At 36.8% G+C, this 16,113-nt stretch overlaps 1 protein-coding gene across 1 annotated transcript in view; it reads left to right on the top strand.

Annotated features, from left to right (window-relative positions):
• The first annotated feature begins 2,914 nt into the window (after positions 1 to 2,914).
• Positions 2,915 to 16,113, top strand: part of LOC311302542 (NACHT, LRR and PYD domains-containing protein 12-like) — a 58,182-nt gene continuing 44,983 nt past the window's right edge. Inside the window, exons 1-6 of the mRNA XM_084428519.1 lie at positions 2,915 to 3,097; positions 3,528 to 3,624; positions 3,861 to 3,974; positions 12,435 to 12,560; positions 12,821 to 12,916; positions 13,107 to 14,834. Coding sequence (XP_084284645.1) covers positions 3,575 to 3,624; positions 3,861 to 3,974; positions 12,435 to 12,560; positions 12,821 to 12,916; positions 13,107 to 14,834 — 2,114 coding nt within the window. The 5' untranslated portion in view covers positions 2,915 to 3,097; positions 3,528 to 3,574. The remainder of the gene's footprint in view (positions 3,098 to 3,527; positions 3,625 to 3,860; positions 3,975 to 12,434; positions 12,561 to 12,820; positions 12,917 to 13,106; positions 14,835 to 16,113) is intronic.

Below are 16,113 nucleotides of genomic sequence, written 5' to 3'. Positions count from 1 at the left end.
TTTCAGATCTTATTGCAGATACACAGTCAGGGCTCTTAAGAGGAAGGTCAATACATAATAATATAAGATTGGTAATGGACATCATTGAGTATAGAAGCCAAATAGAGGATGATGGTTTCCTTCTCTTTCTAGACTTCTATAAAGCATTCGTCTCCGTGGAGCATCCATTTATTCTTTCGCCGCTCGAACACTTTGGCTTCGGAATCAAATTTAGAGAATGTGTTGGTGGATTATATCGAGATATTAATATCTGTGTCCTGTTACCTAGTGGTACCACCCCAAGCTTCAAGATTAATGTGGGTATTCCTCAAGGTTGCCCCATCTCACCATACCTGTTCATCTTAGCCACAGAAATGCTATGCTAATCTATATTAAAACCTGTAATGATATTAAAAAACTTAATGTACTTGGCACAGAAATAATAATCAGCCATCTAGCGGACGACACAACAATATTCTTAAAAGATAGATACCAAATTTCAACAACTATTGCCAAAATTGAAAAATTCTCAAAAGCCTCAGGTCTAACTTTAAACTTACAACACTTCACTGAAAAACATCTGTAATATCCCTATTAAATCAGAAATCAAATACCTGGGGATTTACCTCTCTAAGGACCAAAAACAAAGCCAGCTTCTGAATGTAGAAAATAAAATGAAAGAATGCAAATCAAGACTAAATATATGGCTACAGAGGGACCTATCAACACTAGGCCGAGTTTACCTAACTAAGATGAATATTTATCCAGATGTTCTTGCCCAGCCTATTCCAGTGCCACTCCAAACAACACTGATTACATCTATCAGCCAAATCAACCTAAACTTCATTTGGAGAAACAGACCACATTATATGAAGAAAAGCAATATGGTTAAAGACACAAAGGATGGAGGACTAAAAGTTATTGATTTTGACTGCCTTAATGGAACCTTAAAAATAAACTGGTTAAAATCTTGGATCAAACACAGCAACTCCTTTTGGTATTGTATTCCAAGACCTTATTCAAGAGAATCGGAGGATTAGAATTTCTTATTAGAGCGGACTTTAGTGTTAACAAATTACCTATATCATTGTCAGAGTTTCACTGATAAATACTCTTGTACTGGAAAATGTTATACGTGCATAACTTCTCACGCCACACATCTGTACTCTGGAACAACAGGTATATTTTGCACAGCAACACATCTCTGTTCTTTGAGGATTGGTGTGGGAGAAATATATGGTCCATAGCCGACTTAATGGATACCGACGGACAGTTTTTAAATTATGAAAAATTTTCCATCAAACATAATTTCAGACCCTTAAAATCAGACTTTACTAAATTACATAAAGCACTAGCCCAATAATTTGTCCTTCAACAAGAAACATTTTGGCATATTATCCGATACAACCACAATTGGCCCCACTATCAATTCAAGGGATCTTTGTTCTGGATAAAAAAATGCACTAACCACTTTATTAGAAATTGTTTTATTGATTATATTTACCCTAAAAGGCAAAATAAAAATAACATCCTACAAAAATGTGATAAATATTCAATCACTAAATTAAGAACAATGTATCTAACACTCCCTATACCTCCTAAAGTGAAAGAAACACTTCAAAGTAATGAACAACATTTACCCCTCTAAAGAATTACTGAGACGTCGCTTTGGTACAGATGATAATACATGTGCATTCTGTGAAAATGATGTCGAAACTACGGACCATGTGTTTTTCTCATGTAATGTGATACAGATATTTTGGTGTGATATACATAAATGGGTTAAGCAACAGATGTCTTCATTCCCAAACTCTGTCTCCAGTGCCGACATAACATTTGGATTGATATTGCAAAGCAAGGGTGATGAGCTCTGTACTAATACAACTGTGTGTCTAGCTAAACTCTTCATTCACAAATGTAGAATTGTGAAATCATCTCCCAAATTTGTTGTTTTTAAAATGAATTTAAACTGTATATGAAATCCTTAAAAACTCTGAAAGGTCCTAAAGCACAAAAATATATAATACCCTAAAACACGTCCCAGCTGAGGTTAATAGCTGAACAATGACTGAATTCTCCCCTCATGTTATGTTATAATTTCTTACGTTTTTTTTTTTCTATTTAAATTTGTTTATATGAATGTTTCTTTTCCTTTTATAAATCATCCTTATTTTTGTTACTAAGACTACATATATATTTCCTGTTTGTATTAAGAGCTGCTCCCTCTGGCTATATCTTCTCTGTATCCTATTCTGAAGAAACGGATTTTATAAAACTTAAATTGATATTTTCAATAAAAAAATAAAAAAGGATGAAAGGTGACCAGGCCCGGACATGTATAGGCTATTTTATTTTAGTTTATACAGCAGTCGTCCGTGAGGGGCTGCCAAATTTCGTATTGTTGTTTGTTTATTTTTGGATTAAAGTTTATTCTGAAAAAAAAAAAAAAAAAAAGCTTCACTTCTCACCGATGGAGGAGAGCGAAGGGGCGTCCATATTTTTTTACAGTCTGTTTTTATTTTTTTATTGAACAATTATTCATGTATAAACAATATGGTAATATTAATAAATCTTTACAAAAAAAAAAACATACAAGACAGGTGCATGAAAGAACCACAAATACACACAACAACAAAAAATAAATAAATAAAATTAAGGGGCTAAGGTTTTTCTTTTAAATCATATTCTTCTATGGTGGAAAAAATAAGTTTTTCTTTTTTATCACTTTGAGGGCTTTTGTATAAGAAACAAATTCACCATGAAATGCACAGAACATTGGTTTCATCTTTAGATATTTTGATTTGTGAACATAAAATTTTCCAAGCATGAGGATATTTTTTACAGTCTATAGTTGACACGGTCAAAATCACGCGTTTCGTTTAAAGACTTTTGACAACGATCGCCTGCCATACTCTGTTTGCGTCTCTCTCTCTCTCTCGTCAAATAGAAAGTGAAAGTAAGTTTTCCTGTCATTTTAAGCAGGAGAAATGCGAAATACGACACGGAAAAAACAGAACATCAAAGTGTTTATCAGCCATTATAAAGGGATTGAAGTGTAGTTTTATGATGTTAAAGCTGGAGGATTTGAGATCCTGTATCTTGTAAAAGTTTGATCAAGGTGAGTGTTCATGTGTGACTTTCTCATATTAATATGAATCTCTGGAGGACATTTTACGTGATTGATTGATATGAAATCTTAAATAAAGGTTTGTAATTTTTCACTTCAATGTTTCCTTTGTGTTTCGTGATGTTTGTGATTCTCCAGAAGTTTAGCTTATGTGTAAACATACATAGGCCAATTCACACAAACGTCAACAAACACGGTTTTTATTTTTTAATCGGATCAGTGTGTGTCGATGAGGGTCGGGGCTTGTTTTCTTTTTCACCCGAACATCAACGGTCGACTTGTGTGTGTGAAAAGGCCCTGTGAGCTTGAGTTAACGCAGTCACATGATCCTTTTCTCCCACACTCCAGATATGTTCAGCTAAATTATGAAGGTTGTTTAATTTAATCATTTAATTTAGTGTGTGAATGCTTCTTCATTCAGAGTCAGTGGAGGAGATCAAACTCATCAGATTCTCCTGCAGCTTCATCATGGCTGATTCACAAGGATCCAGAGATGGAGATTGTTCTCCAGGATGCAGGTACTTTCAACAAACACTACATTACCATTACCCCCACACCTCCACCCCTCCACACACACAAACACAAACAGATCAAAGACAGTTTACAGAAAAAATATGATTTTTTTGCTTTTTTTTTTTTACTAAAATGAAATATTCAGTAAAAAGATAATTGTTTCCTCAAAGTACTTTTTGATGCAGGATAAATGTATTCACAGTAATCTAAAGGATTAAACTGAATCTGTTCTCTGTTCCAGTTCAGTCCAGCAGAAGAGCTCAAACCCAGAGTCCAGCTGTGTGTCTATGAAGAGTAACTGGTCTATGGATCCGCCACTAGTGTTTAAGAGTGGAGACAAACGGCCTGATCTCAGGTATATCACTTCTATAAAAGATGTGCTTATAGTACGACACTTTTGAATTAGAATCATCATTTTTCTCAGTCAGTCAGTCTAATACTAGCAATGACATCGAGTAAATGTAAGCTGAGATCTTTTCCACCTTTATATAATGGAGTAGGTGCAGGGGCGGCGCTAGGGCTGGGCTAAGGGGGCTTAAGCCCCAAATGTTTTTAGTAAAGCCCCAAATATTTTGTTACCTTGTCTTTCTCATAGAGCAAAACAATTAATCAGAAAAACAAATGTGAATAACATTACAGCAGCTGCGATTAACATGAAAAGTGCATATTACAGTTTTATTTATATTTTTCCCTTTGCATTAAAGATACTTACGACGTGCGTTTGCAGCGATGAGCATTGTAGCCAATCACAGACATGTCTGTTGAACGCATCGGCCAATCAGAGGCGTTTAAATGAGTCGCTGTGCTGAAGATGTGTTTTGTGCTAGCTCACCGAGTTCTACACTTTCGCAAACATGTCATTATTATTGGCAATAAACTTAAGATGCAAATAAGAGATTCACTGCAATGTATTTGATATTCTTGATGCTGCTCTGATGCGCTCCATCACGCTCCGCTCTGTTTGTTGTTAGGATGACTAAAAGTTCAGCGGTCTAGCTCATCAGTGTTAAAATAATTAAATAAGTGAACGAATGCCTGGTAAAATGTAAGTGGAAAACATTTAATATTTGACTGTTTTACAATAGAAATGTTCAACTACCGACAGTATCCGGTGACGCAAATTACTCAACTTTTTAATTTTTTTTATAAAATTTTGCCTTTTTGAATTGAAAATATGCTATAATTTCCTTGATTCATTTAGAGAGAATGCATGCATAATTAAAAATAAAATATTATTTGCAAATAGTTACAATTATTTCACTAATACAATAAGCCTTTCTTTTTCTTTATTCCCTTAAATCGCTTTTATAGTTAATTAATTCCTTTAAATAAAAATACCCAATTTTAGGTTGGGCTAAAGCCCCGAATATCCACTGACCTTAGAACCGCCCCTGAGTAGGTGTAAAACTGAGTGGATTTTTTTAACTGCTGGTTTAGGGCCCATATTTATCAAGCTTCTCCAAGTGTCATTTTAGTCTTAAAGGGTTAGTTCACCCAAAAATGAAAATTCTGTCATTAATTACTCTCCCTCATGTCGTTCCAAACCCGTAAGACTTTTGTTCATCTTCAGAACACAAATGAAGATATTTTTGATGAAACCTGAGAGCTTTCTGTCCCTCCACTGACTGCAACGTCATTGCGACTTTCAAGGCCCAGAAAGGTAGTAAAAACATTGTTAAAATAGTCCATGTGACTCCAGTGGTTGGTTTGATTCGTGGTTCATCATTGGTTGTTCGTTTAACGTTCTTTCTCAAGGTAGAAAAGTCAACAGCTTAAACGATGGCTCTTAGAAAGGCTCTTTTATTTGATCAAACTGCCATAAACCTTTTCAGACTGTGTGCAGCTGAACCAAGAAAAGCTTAAGATTGCATGGAGCTGATAAGCATGAATGGCAGAAGAAAAAGACTGCAATTAAAAAGCAAAACGAGAAAATTATTTTAATGCAAGCAATAAAAAAACTGCACACATCAGCTGTGGAATAAAAGAAAAGAAATGCACGATTAACTAGATTAAGGCATACTCCTGTCTTAATGTAAACCCTGTCCACCACCCACAAAGGTTTCACAAAGTTATTCTTGCCACTGTAACGTATGGCTTCCTAAAGACAAGTTTATGGGTAAATAAATGAATAATAATAAAAAATTAATCAGGTCTCAACATTAAAGTCCCTGTAAAGGCAATTCTACAAAAAAATTCTAAACACATTATAAGTGCTAGAAATGTATTGCTAAAACATGTTACAAAGACTGAGAACTGTGAAGTACTAAATTGTGGAGTTAGACCGTTTAACAGTTTTTCACCCTTGCTGTGAGCCGGATTTTTGGGCGGGGCTAAAACGGGGGATTGATGACGCACTGCGACCCCCTGAGCTTGATTGGGCCCCTACTTGATGACGCACGGAGTCACTAAGCCTATCGCTCAATCGCGAGTTACTATCAGACAGCCTACAGTTTGCTAGCTACTATGCCCATGGCTCTGGCTATGCCTTCGTCATGTAAATGCGTTTTCCCTGGATGCAATCACTTAGAAAACAGATCGGTGTCCTTATTTAAATTTCCGAAAAATGATCATATCAAGAAGAGGTGGATTTATCTTGTGAAGAGCTAACGTTACCTTGATGGAGAGCTGATGATCACCACCACACCCACCTCTGTAGAGATCAGGATAGTTTACTTTCGTTGGAGACAACTGGAATTCACTGATAATCCGCTGTTACTGGTGAATGGGGCCGAACCGACTATCTCCCACTGTCCGCTTCGGCCTTCATCCTCCCGTCGCGCCGACATGCACAAGCTGTGCGCGAGTCATATTTCCCGCGAGTGGGCGTGGTTTCAGCGCAGCCAGCGGACACGCCCCCAGCGTTTGAGAGCTGAGACTACTGCTCATTTTTTCGAGATTTTGATAGCTTATTTTATTTACTTGGCGGCTTTTTTAATCATTGAAATTGGGCTGGGTGGCTAATAACACATTTTTCGGTGGTATGACAAACTCAGAACACATACTTAATTTTGACTTTACAGGGACTTTAAGCCTTTTCATTTGATTGTCCTTAGTTCGGTCATTCACTTGTCCGAGTAAAAACATTTGTTTGTCCAGGAAAAAAAAAATATTCTGATAAATTATAAATAATTATATGTAATTTATTCTGAATCAATATTCTCATCACTGTTCAGTCAGCTTTGACATATATAAATCGGCATATTCATGATATTTTAACCTTTATAAAGGGCATTTTTCCCTCATCCCTAATCGATTCCCTAATCGCTTCCCTAATGCGTCATCTTTCATTTAAAATTCTTAAATTTCATAGAATAATAAGATGCTAAAGGGATGTTACCAATCAAATTAAACTGCATTAAATAATGTAATGAGATTATTTTAAATATGTTTTGAATATACAATTAAGAAATTTTGGAAAGAATGAAACTTTAAAACACGAAACTAAACCGCCAGTAGGAGGCGGCAGGAGACCGAGTCATTGAGTCATTTATTCAAACGATTCATTCAAACGTAGGGCCCTATAAAATCCGTATTATTTTTTTCCCAATATCCGTTTTTTCCATTTTAATTTTGTGGGAATTCTTTTTTTTTTCTTTTTTTTTTTTACCCTTTACTGTTATTTTAGTCGTAAAAAGTGTTTTTAATGTTAATGATTAAAATGTACACAGATAAAAAGGAATGACCTTAAATGTATTGAGGTACATGGTGGCTTTAATAGCGTTATCATTGTACTTCTTGTTCTTCACATGGCTTTTGGATAACAGGTGGTCAGTGCATGTATTTTTGCGCTTCCAGTCAACGGAATGTTGACAACTTACAAAACTTACACAACAAGAGTTCGCTTGACATAAAAGCCACGTGGGAACTGCTCGGCTCGGTACTGAGGGCTTAGTTAGGCCGGCGACACACTGGCTGCGTGGTGTTTCTGTTGCGTGTCAGCTGCGTGGCGTTTGCGTGGCTTTTTCCATGTCTTTACACACCAGAAACGTGTCTGACGCTGCACTGTTGCTGATAGGTGACATATGATAAGCCTCATTGGTGATATATATGACATATGGGGAGAGAGTTGTGGAAGGCCTATACTTCATGTTAAACATAAATATATAGCAGCAAAGACAACGTCGGCAGTGTTGACAGCAAAATAGGCTATAGAATATTTCGTTCAGTATTGACAGGTGCAGTATTTGAAAATCGATCATATTTTTTTAAATTACATTTATATTTGCATTTGTCAAAACCTAGAGACTTTCAAACATCAAAATGACATTTATTAATATGTATTCGTGTCAAAATGACTAAACACCACACAAAAACAGAATTTTATTGCAAATATGTAAACTTCCGCGCAATAACACTTTAACACTAGATTCCGCGTTAATTTGCCAATTCCGCGATCGTGGAAATTATAGGGCCCTACAAACGGCTGATTCATTCAGGAATTCATCATGTCAGAACAGAACGCTAATGAAATGTTTACCCGGCAAAGCTTTAAAGCACGAGCAAATAATGACCTTTTGTGATTGCGAATAAGTGCAGAGTAGGGATGCGTGGTATACCGGTACTGCAAAAATACCGGTATATATTATATTTCAAACGGTACAATATCATAATTTTGTCACCCGAATCCACTATTAAAAATAAATAATCCACCCGCAAACCGCCCATATTCTTTGATTTAGATATCTACATCTGATCATGACATTACAATTATTCAAATTCGATAATATGGTAACATATCACACTGAAGTAGGCTGCTTTAAAATGAACATTTATTTAAAATAAAAGTTCTTCTTTTGGAAAAATTACATTTCCTTAATAGCCTAAACAGAGGCTTTACTCCCTTCAAACTTAAATTGTCAATGTTTCATTACATCACTGTTTGAAAACACTCAGAATAATGTTTTGTACCTTTATAAAGGGCATTTTCCCCTAATTTTTATTAAATGTATGCTCCATCTTTCATTTCAAATTCTTAAATTTGATAAATATATTCAATTAAAATAATTAGACACTAGGCTGTTACCATTAAAATTATATAATTTACATTGAAAAATTATAACTGTATTTAATTAGATTATTTTAAATATTTTTGAATATACAAATAAGGAATGTTGAAAAGAATGATACTTTATGAAACTAGCGTTTTGTCATTAAACGTTGACACTTGCTTGAGAAGTTGAAGTCGTTCTCGATCTCCGTTGCTTCTAGCCACGGTGGTTAAAAATGGTACGGTCCACAATAGGGGTGTCTGAAATCGCTTTACATTAAAATGTTCCTACAGTGAAAATAGGAGTTGACTTGTATTGTAACTGTAATTATATTTTTTCACAATATCAGAAAAATTATCTGACCCCCCAAAACTGATATTTCTGTCCCTTTGGGGGTATAGTACCCCCCAGTACCCCCTGTAATTCGAACTATGCGCTAGGCGGCAGTGCGCTACTCAAACTGACGCGGGTCACGCAAAACCGGCAAACGGTGACAACAGAGGAACACGATGGATCAAACAGATGAAGCTCATTCTACACGCCCGAAATGAATAAATAAAGAGAGCAGTAGGAGTGAAATATGGCATTACTTTGCCTACAAAAGTAATGAGAAAGGTGAAGCAACAGACCTCAATGCACCACTCCACAAACGCTGCTTTAAATTAGCCACGGGAGGCAACACATCAAATCTGGCTAAGCACTGTCACTTGCTCATCCTGACTTGTTCAAAGAGTTCAGAGATCGACAGGTGAGTCCGTCATTCAACTGATTTCATTTAGACTTTTATTCACAACACTGATCAGCGCACATAAGTTACATCAGAGCTTATCAATTAAATATGACTGTTAGAATAACACTTTACATTTCAGATACATTTATCAACATTCATTAGGTAACCTGACCTAACAGTATTTTAGCATTTATTAATCTAGATCAATCAGTAATTATTATTTAAACATACTAATACATGTTTGCAGTGGCGGATTTAGCAAATTGGGGGCCCAAGGCGAAAGTATGTTTGGGGGCCCCTCCCATTCGATCTTTAAAAGAGAATGAAAAAATTTTTTAGCGACTGAATGGTGGATACAGGTAAAGCTAATCTACGGTGAAGTAAAGGTTGGAGAGGAGAAAAAAAAACTTCCCCTTTAAACCCTGCATACATTTCTTTACTCCAAAATGAAGATGGAAAGCAGAGAACACACAAAGTGTAGCACTACACAAACTAATAGTTACGATGGAACCCAACAGAGAATAAGGTTTCAGATAACACCTGAAAAATCTTGCATCACAATAAGCGTATTGTTATTGTCAAAACATTTTAGTAACTAAACAGAAACATGTTACAATGTTTACAATTTCTGGTAAGCTACAGTTTTTTTTATTGCTTGACACAAATTTCACGATTTCAATTCAATTCTTGTGATTTGATTCAATATTGACTCATTTGGATAAATATTAGGTACACAAGATAGCCATTAATTTTTCTCAAGAAAAAAAAAAACCTCACATAATGCTGTAAACATACAGCCCTATCAGCTGGTAGTATTATTTAAGGTTAAAAATAACTCAAATTAAACAATGCGTTTTTATTATAATAACAACTTTAATAATATAAGTAAAAAATAGACTAAATATGTAATATAGTACACATATTTAGCAAAATACTCTCTATAGCTCTTTATTTCTAGCCAACTAACATGCTATAACATATACAGTATTATGGTCATTAAACGGCTTTCCTGAGATAAATGTAATGTGACATAATTGTTCTCCAGCTGTTTTATTGACCTCTTTCCGTGGTTGAAAAACACTGATTGATCGATATTATGTATGAGGAATATACATTTCGGTAAGTTGTACTGTATCTTTCAACATTGTTCATTCGTGTTTATTCACTATTATTAATATTATATTATATTATATTATATTATATTATATTATATTATATTATATTACAAGCTAGTAGAGATGATCGGTTCACGTGCCGCTAGGGATCTGTCACGTCATTTACAAGCACCAAAACGGTATTTAAAGTAAGGGGGTAAGAGGGGTGAACTGGGGAGAGGTAATGTTGCATTTGGCTCCTAGCAAATCCACGTATATCCACGTGAGTGTGTTAATGTTATCCTCACCTAGCGCCACTTCACAGCTAGCTGCTGCTGCTGTAGTGGCATGTTCAACGCTTTGGACGTTGTTGTTCCTGTTTGTATCCCCAACAGTAGCCGTAAAAAAAGTTTGACATCTTTGCCAGCGTTGCCAAATACTTATCGGCGTCTTTTCGTTTTTTTCTTTTATTTGAGCCGCTTGGGTAACTTCGTTTCATTTTTGCGTTTAGACTCGTCTTGCTTCGTCTCTGTTTGTGTACTTCCCAGCCCTCCTGTCACTGCGTGTTTATCTTCCGCGCCACGCACCGTTACGGACTAGTCCATTTCATTGTGAAAGTCGGGGGTTCATGTGTAGAGACGGACACCATGAACTGGACATTTGAACTACTACTTCAACGTTTCAACGTATTTCTTAAGAATATTAATACAATTTACCAATCTTTTGAAGCGTTCATTATGATAAGGAGATTTTTTTTTTTTTTTGAGGTTGGTTGGGGGCCCCCCTACTTCGACCGCTGGTAGGGGGCCCCAAGCAGCCGCCTACCTATGCCTCTATGTTAAGACCGCCACTGCATGTTTGGCATGTTAACATTATGCAATGCATTAAACTAATATGAACCCAAACACAAACCAAACAGTAATCAAACCAAGATGAATAAATGCTATAAATGTTGATAATTCTCTGATGATGCGTGACAGCTAATGGTTTACATGTAATTTCATTATTCTATTATTATTCTATATTAATCAATTATTATAGATATTAACCTATTTTAATTGTATCATTTCAGTTTTTTTCTCCCAAAATCAAAATTTAACCTACTGTATGTTCCCTGACTGTCTTTTATTTATTTTTTCTTAACATTTTGATACTTTTTGTTTGCACATTTGATACAGCAGAGTTTCAAGCAGTGTTTTTTAATAAAATTGTTTCAACTCACTTCAATTTTGAGGCTAGTTATTTGTCAGCTGTGGTATTGATTTAGTATCGATACCGAGGTATTAGGTTCTGGTATCGTACCGAAACCAAAATTGTGGGATCGAGCCATCTCTAGTGCAGAGTCCTGTGAGTGTAACTCTAGCGCTGCGTTAACATGTGATGTGAGTTTTACAGTATTGGGACTGAGCGCCAGAACTGCAGCTGATAGAATGTGATACTACCATATTTCTTCAAAAGCAGATCGTGGAGACATTAAATCATCCACGATCAAAAATCGTGATATCGCATAAGCACAAGTATAAAACGACTGTTATCATGTCTGAAAACAAACACAAGTAACGGAGTTTACAAAACTGTATCGCACGCATTTATTCATCGCACAGACCAATCTTTCCGTAACTGTACAGCCCTGCAATGAGTATCACAATGTATTCTTTTGAAAATTATTTATTGAATGATTATTAGTGTTGAATGTAAACTCCTCTTAGGAATTTCACCATTCAATGGGAATTTATCTGAGCATATTCTTAAATAAGGAAATCTATTCAGTGATTGGTCCATGCCTATGTCATCATCCAAAATCCCGTTTGTGGCACAGCAAAGTGTTGTGAATCATCTCTAAGACTGACACTTAAGATTTAGTCCTACACTTCACTTACATTACGACTGAGATGCTTGATAACTAACTTCTAAGCACAGCTTTGAGCCAAGAGTTGTTTTACTCTTAAGTCACAACATTTATGTGGTCTTTTATAAGTCTGTATTCTTTATATTTTACTTAGTTTTAAACCCAGTTCAGTCCAGCAGAAGAGCTCAAACCCAGAGTCCAGCTGTGTGTCTATGAAGAGTAACTGGTCTATGGAGCCGCCACAAAACTTTAAGAGTGGAGACAAACGGCCTGATCTCAGGTATATCACTTCTATAAAAGATGTGCTTATTGTATTTTATTTGTATGAAATTGTTATTAATATACAGCAGTTTAATGAGTTACAATCTTGCTGGTTTCGGTCTATTAATGATCATCATTGTGCTCTTGTGTAAAGCTCTATGTGTTGTATTGTTAATACATTCACACACTGTAAAAGCTGTTGGTCTGTTACTCAGTTAATGACACAATTACATCAATATCAGTGTGTCTGATTCTTTACCCTCTTCATTCTGATTTAAGGTCAACTCTTCCATCCAGACCAGTTAAAAACAAAACTGTGTCCAAGCCTGTGATTCGACCACAAGACTTTAATGAAAGCATGTTTCCTGGTTTCAGGTAAAATTCAGGACTTTGTTGTTGTTTAATTTTAGGTGCTGCAATTCACATCACACATCACACACACACATGATTAATGATTTACACATTTCAGAAACCGAATGATGTTCCGTGTCTCATAAATAGTTTTGTAATTTATGGCTATTTACTTCTCTGACTTGTGTAATAATGTGGTATTTTAATCTTACAGCCATGACTCTAATCCTGCTGAAGTCCTCAACACATTGAGATCAAATCTGAGACAGAAGTTTGAGTGTTTGTATGAGGGAATATCAAAGCTGGGAAACCCAACACTCCTGAATGAGATCTACACAGAGCTCTACATCACAGAGAGTGGAAGTGGAGAGATCAATAATGAGCATGAGGTGAGACAGATCGAGACACAGTCCAGGAGAGCAGAAACAGAGGACACACCGATCAAATGCAGTGACATCTTTAGACCTTTACCTGGACAAGACAAACCCATCAGAACTGTGCTGACAAAGGGAGTCGCTGGCATTGGGAAAACAGTCTCTGTGCAGAAGCTCATCCTGGACTGGGCTGAAGGGAAAGAGAATCAGGACGTCCAGCTCATATTTCCACTCGCTTTCAGAGAGCTCAACTTGATGAAGGACAAAACACTCAGTCTTTCAGATCTTCTTCATCGCTTTTTCCCCGAAACTAAAGAAATGGACATATCCAGTGATGAGTATAAAGTGTTGTTCATCTTTGATGGTCTGGATGAGTGTCGTCTGTCTCTGGACTTTAAGAGCGATGTGAGGTTGTGTGATATATCTGAATCAGCCTCAGTGGACGAGCTGCTGAAGAACCTCATTGAGGGGAATCTGCTTCCCTCGTCTCTCATCTGGATCACCTCCAGACCAGCAGCAGCGGATCTCGTCCCCTCTGAGTGTGTCCATCGAGTGACAGAGGTACGAGGCTTCAGTGACACACAGAAGCAGGAATACTTCAGGAAGAGAATCAGGGATCAGAGTCTGGCCCACAGGATCATCTCACACCTGAAGTCCTCAAGGAGCCTCTTTATTATGTGCCACATCCCAGTGTTCTGCTGGATCTCAGCCACTGTTCTAGAGGAGATGTTGAGGAAATCACGGAGAGGAGAGATTCCCAAGACTCTCACTCAGATGTACACACACTTCCTGCTCATTCAGACCAACATCAAACATGAGAAGGACTATGAGAAGAAAGTGAAAGATGAAGACATGATTGTCAAACTGGGGAAACTGGCTTATCGGCAGCTTGTGAAAGGCAACCTGATCTTCTATGAGGAAGACCTGAGCGAGTGTGGCATTGATGAGGCAGAAGCATCAGTTTACTCAGGATTGTGCACTCAGATCTTCAGAGAGGAGTTGGGCTTGTGTCAGGGGAAAGTCTTCAGCTTTGTTCATCTGAGCATTCAGGAACATCTAGCAGCTCTATATGTGCATCTTTCCTTTATCAACAATAACATCAATGTGTTTGACCAGATTACCAGACCAACTAATGGAGGCAGAGTTTCCCTATCGGATCTCCATCAGAGAGCTGTGGATGAGGCTTTACACAGTAAAAATGGGCATCTGGACCTTTTCCTTCGTTTCCTTCTGGGTCTGTCAGTGGAGTCTAACCAGAGTCTCTTACAAGAGCTGAAGACACAGACAGCAAACAGCTCTCACAACAATAAGAGAACAGCTGACTATATTAAAGAAAAGATCAGTGAGAATCCCTCTCCAGATAAATACATCAATCTGTTTCACTGTCTGAATGAACTGGGTGATCTTTCTCTAGTGAACGAAGCTAAACCTCATACGGGCTCTAGAGGATTACGTGCTGTGAAACTCTCCTCGTCTCAGTGGTCAGCTTTAGTGTTTGTGTTGTTGTCCTCAGAGAAGACACTGCATATGTTTGACCTGTACAACTTAATTGGAGCCAGAGATGATCGGTAAGTAACACTGAGTGCAATCATTACAGTCTAAAACATTATGAACAAAGAGAAACTCAGAGATCAGAGGTGTTTAAATCACGGGGCACAGACTGATTTCTGGGATATTGTAGATCATTTGCGTGTGTTCCTCAAACCGTGGCTGTGTCCTAGTAAGACTGCATATCTCGACTGCCACGTCATCAAGCGCCTCTGAAGGCCGTCTCAGTTTGAAGGATGTTTTGAAGACAGACTTCATTTTGTGTCTTTAATTCAGCTCATTCTGAAGGATGCATCAAGTAGATCCTTCGTGTTCTTCAATCTCCCACAATCCTTTGCACACATTCTAATTAATGTAAAAGAACTGATGGAAAACGAGTCGGCACTGAGTTTATCTGAGTTCATTATGAAATGTAAGACACAGATAATGTATTCGGAGATGAAGGCATACATGTTATCTTTTGTTTCTGTGTAAATGAATCACTGAACACTAAACTGACAATAATGTAAGACACTGGGAGACACAGACGGCTGTCAGTCACTGTATTGCATTCATAAAAAAGCCACTTAATATAAAGATATTTATTAGGAAGTATTTTTCCTAAATGAAGTTTTAATATTATTATTATACAAGAGAAGTATTAAGAAAATAAATTAGATTAATGTCTCATCATCATTTTTCTTTATCACCAGTTGCTGGCAAAATGATGGACAATGATTCACATTTTGTGCGCATCATTTCCTGTGACAATAAAACTAAGTAAATTATTAAATGAACAAGTATGTAAATAAGTAAGTAACAAGCAAACAAACTCGTGTGCTTAATTTCTAGGAATAATTTGCTGATGCAGGTACAAAAATACCTTTTTCTTGCCCCCCCGCCCGACTCGGGAGTTAAATGTCTCCATGGTGATAACCATAGCAACGGACAGGACAAACACACCTGATGTGTCATAATAGTGTTGTAGTGTAAATGCAGACTAATAGCCCTGCCACAGCAACACTAACGAGAAGAAGAAGAGACTAATCAGTGACGGCTGAATACGAGGCTTCTACAGTTATAGATATAAAACCACTTTTTCACATGTCCTTTATAAAGCAGTGTTTCATTAAAACAATTATTTAAGGGTATTTAGGAAGATATAATGTATTATTTACTTATGATATGAATTATTATTAGTAGCATTAATAATTAACTTTAAAGGTGCATTGCGCAAAAGTCTGAGTTTTCGCAGAACTACGCCCCCTCTGGCGGCAAGCGAAACTGCAACCAGAGGTGTGCACGCTCACGGACCACACG

Source organism: Rutilus rutilus (genome assembly GCF_951802725.1).
Source record: "Rutilus rutilus genome assembly, chromosome: 13".
In the NCBI taxonomy this organism is placed as follows: domain Eukaryota; kingdom Metazoa; phylum Chordata; class Actinopteri; order Cypriniformes; family Leuciscidae; genus Rutilus; species Rutilus rutilus.
Note: the sequence above shows the minus strand (reverse complement) of the source record. Positions and strands in the feature narration are given on the sequence as shown.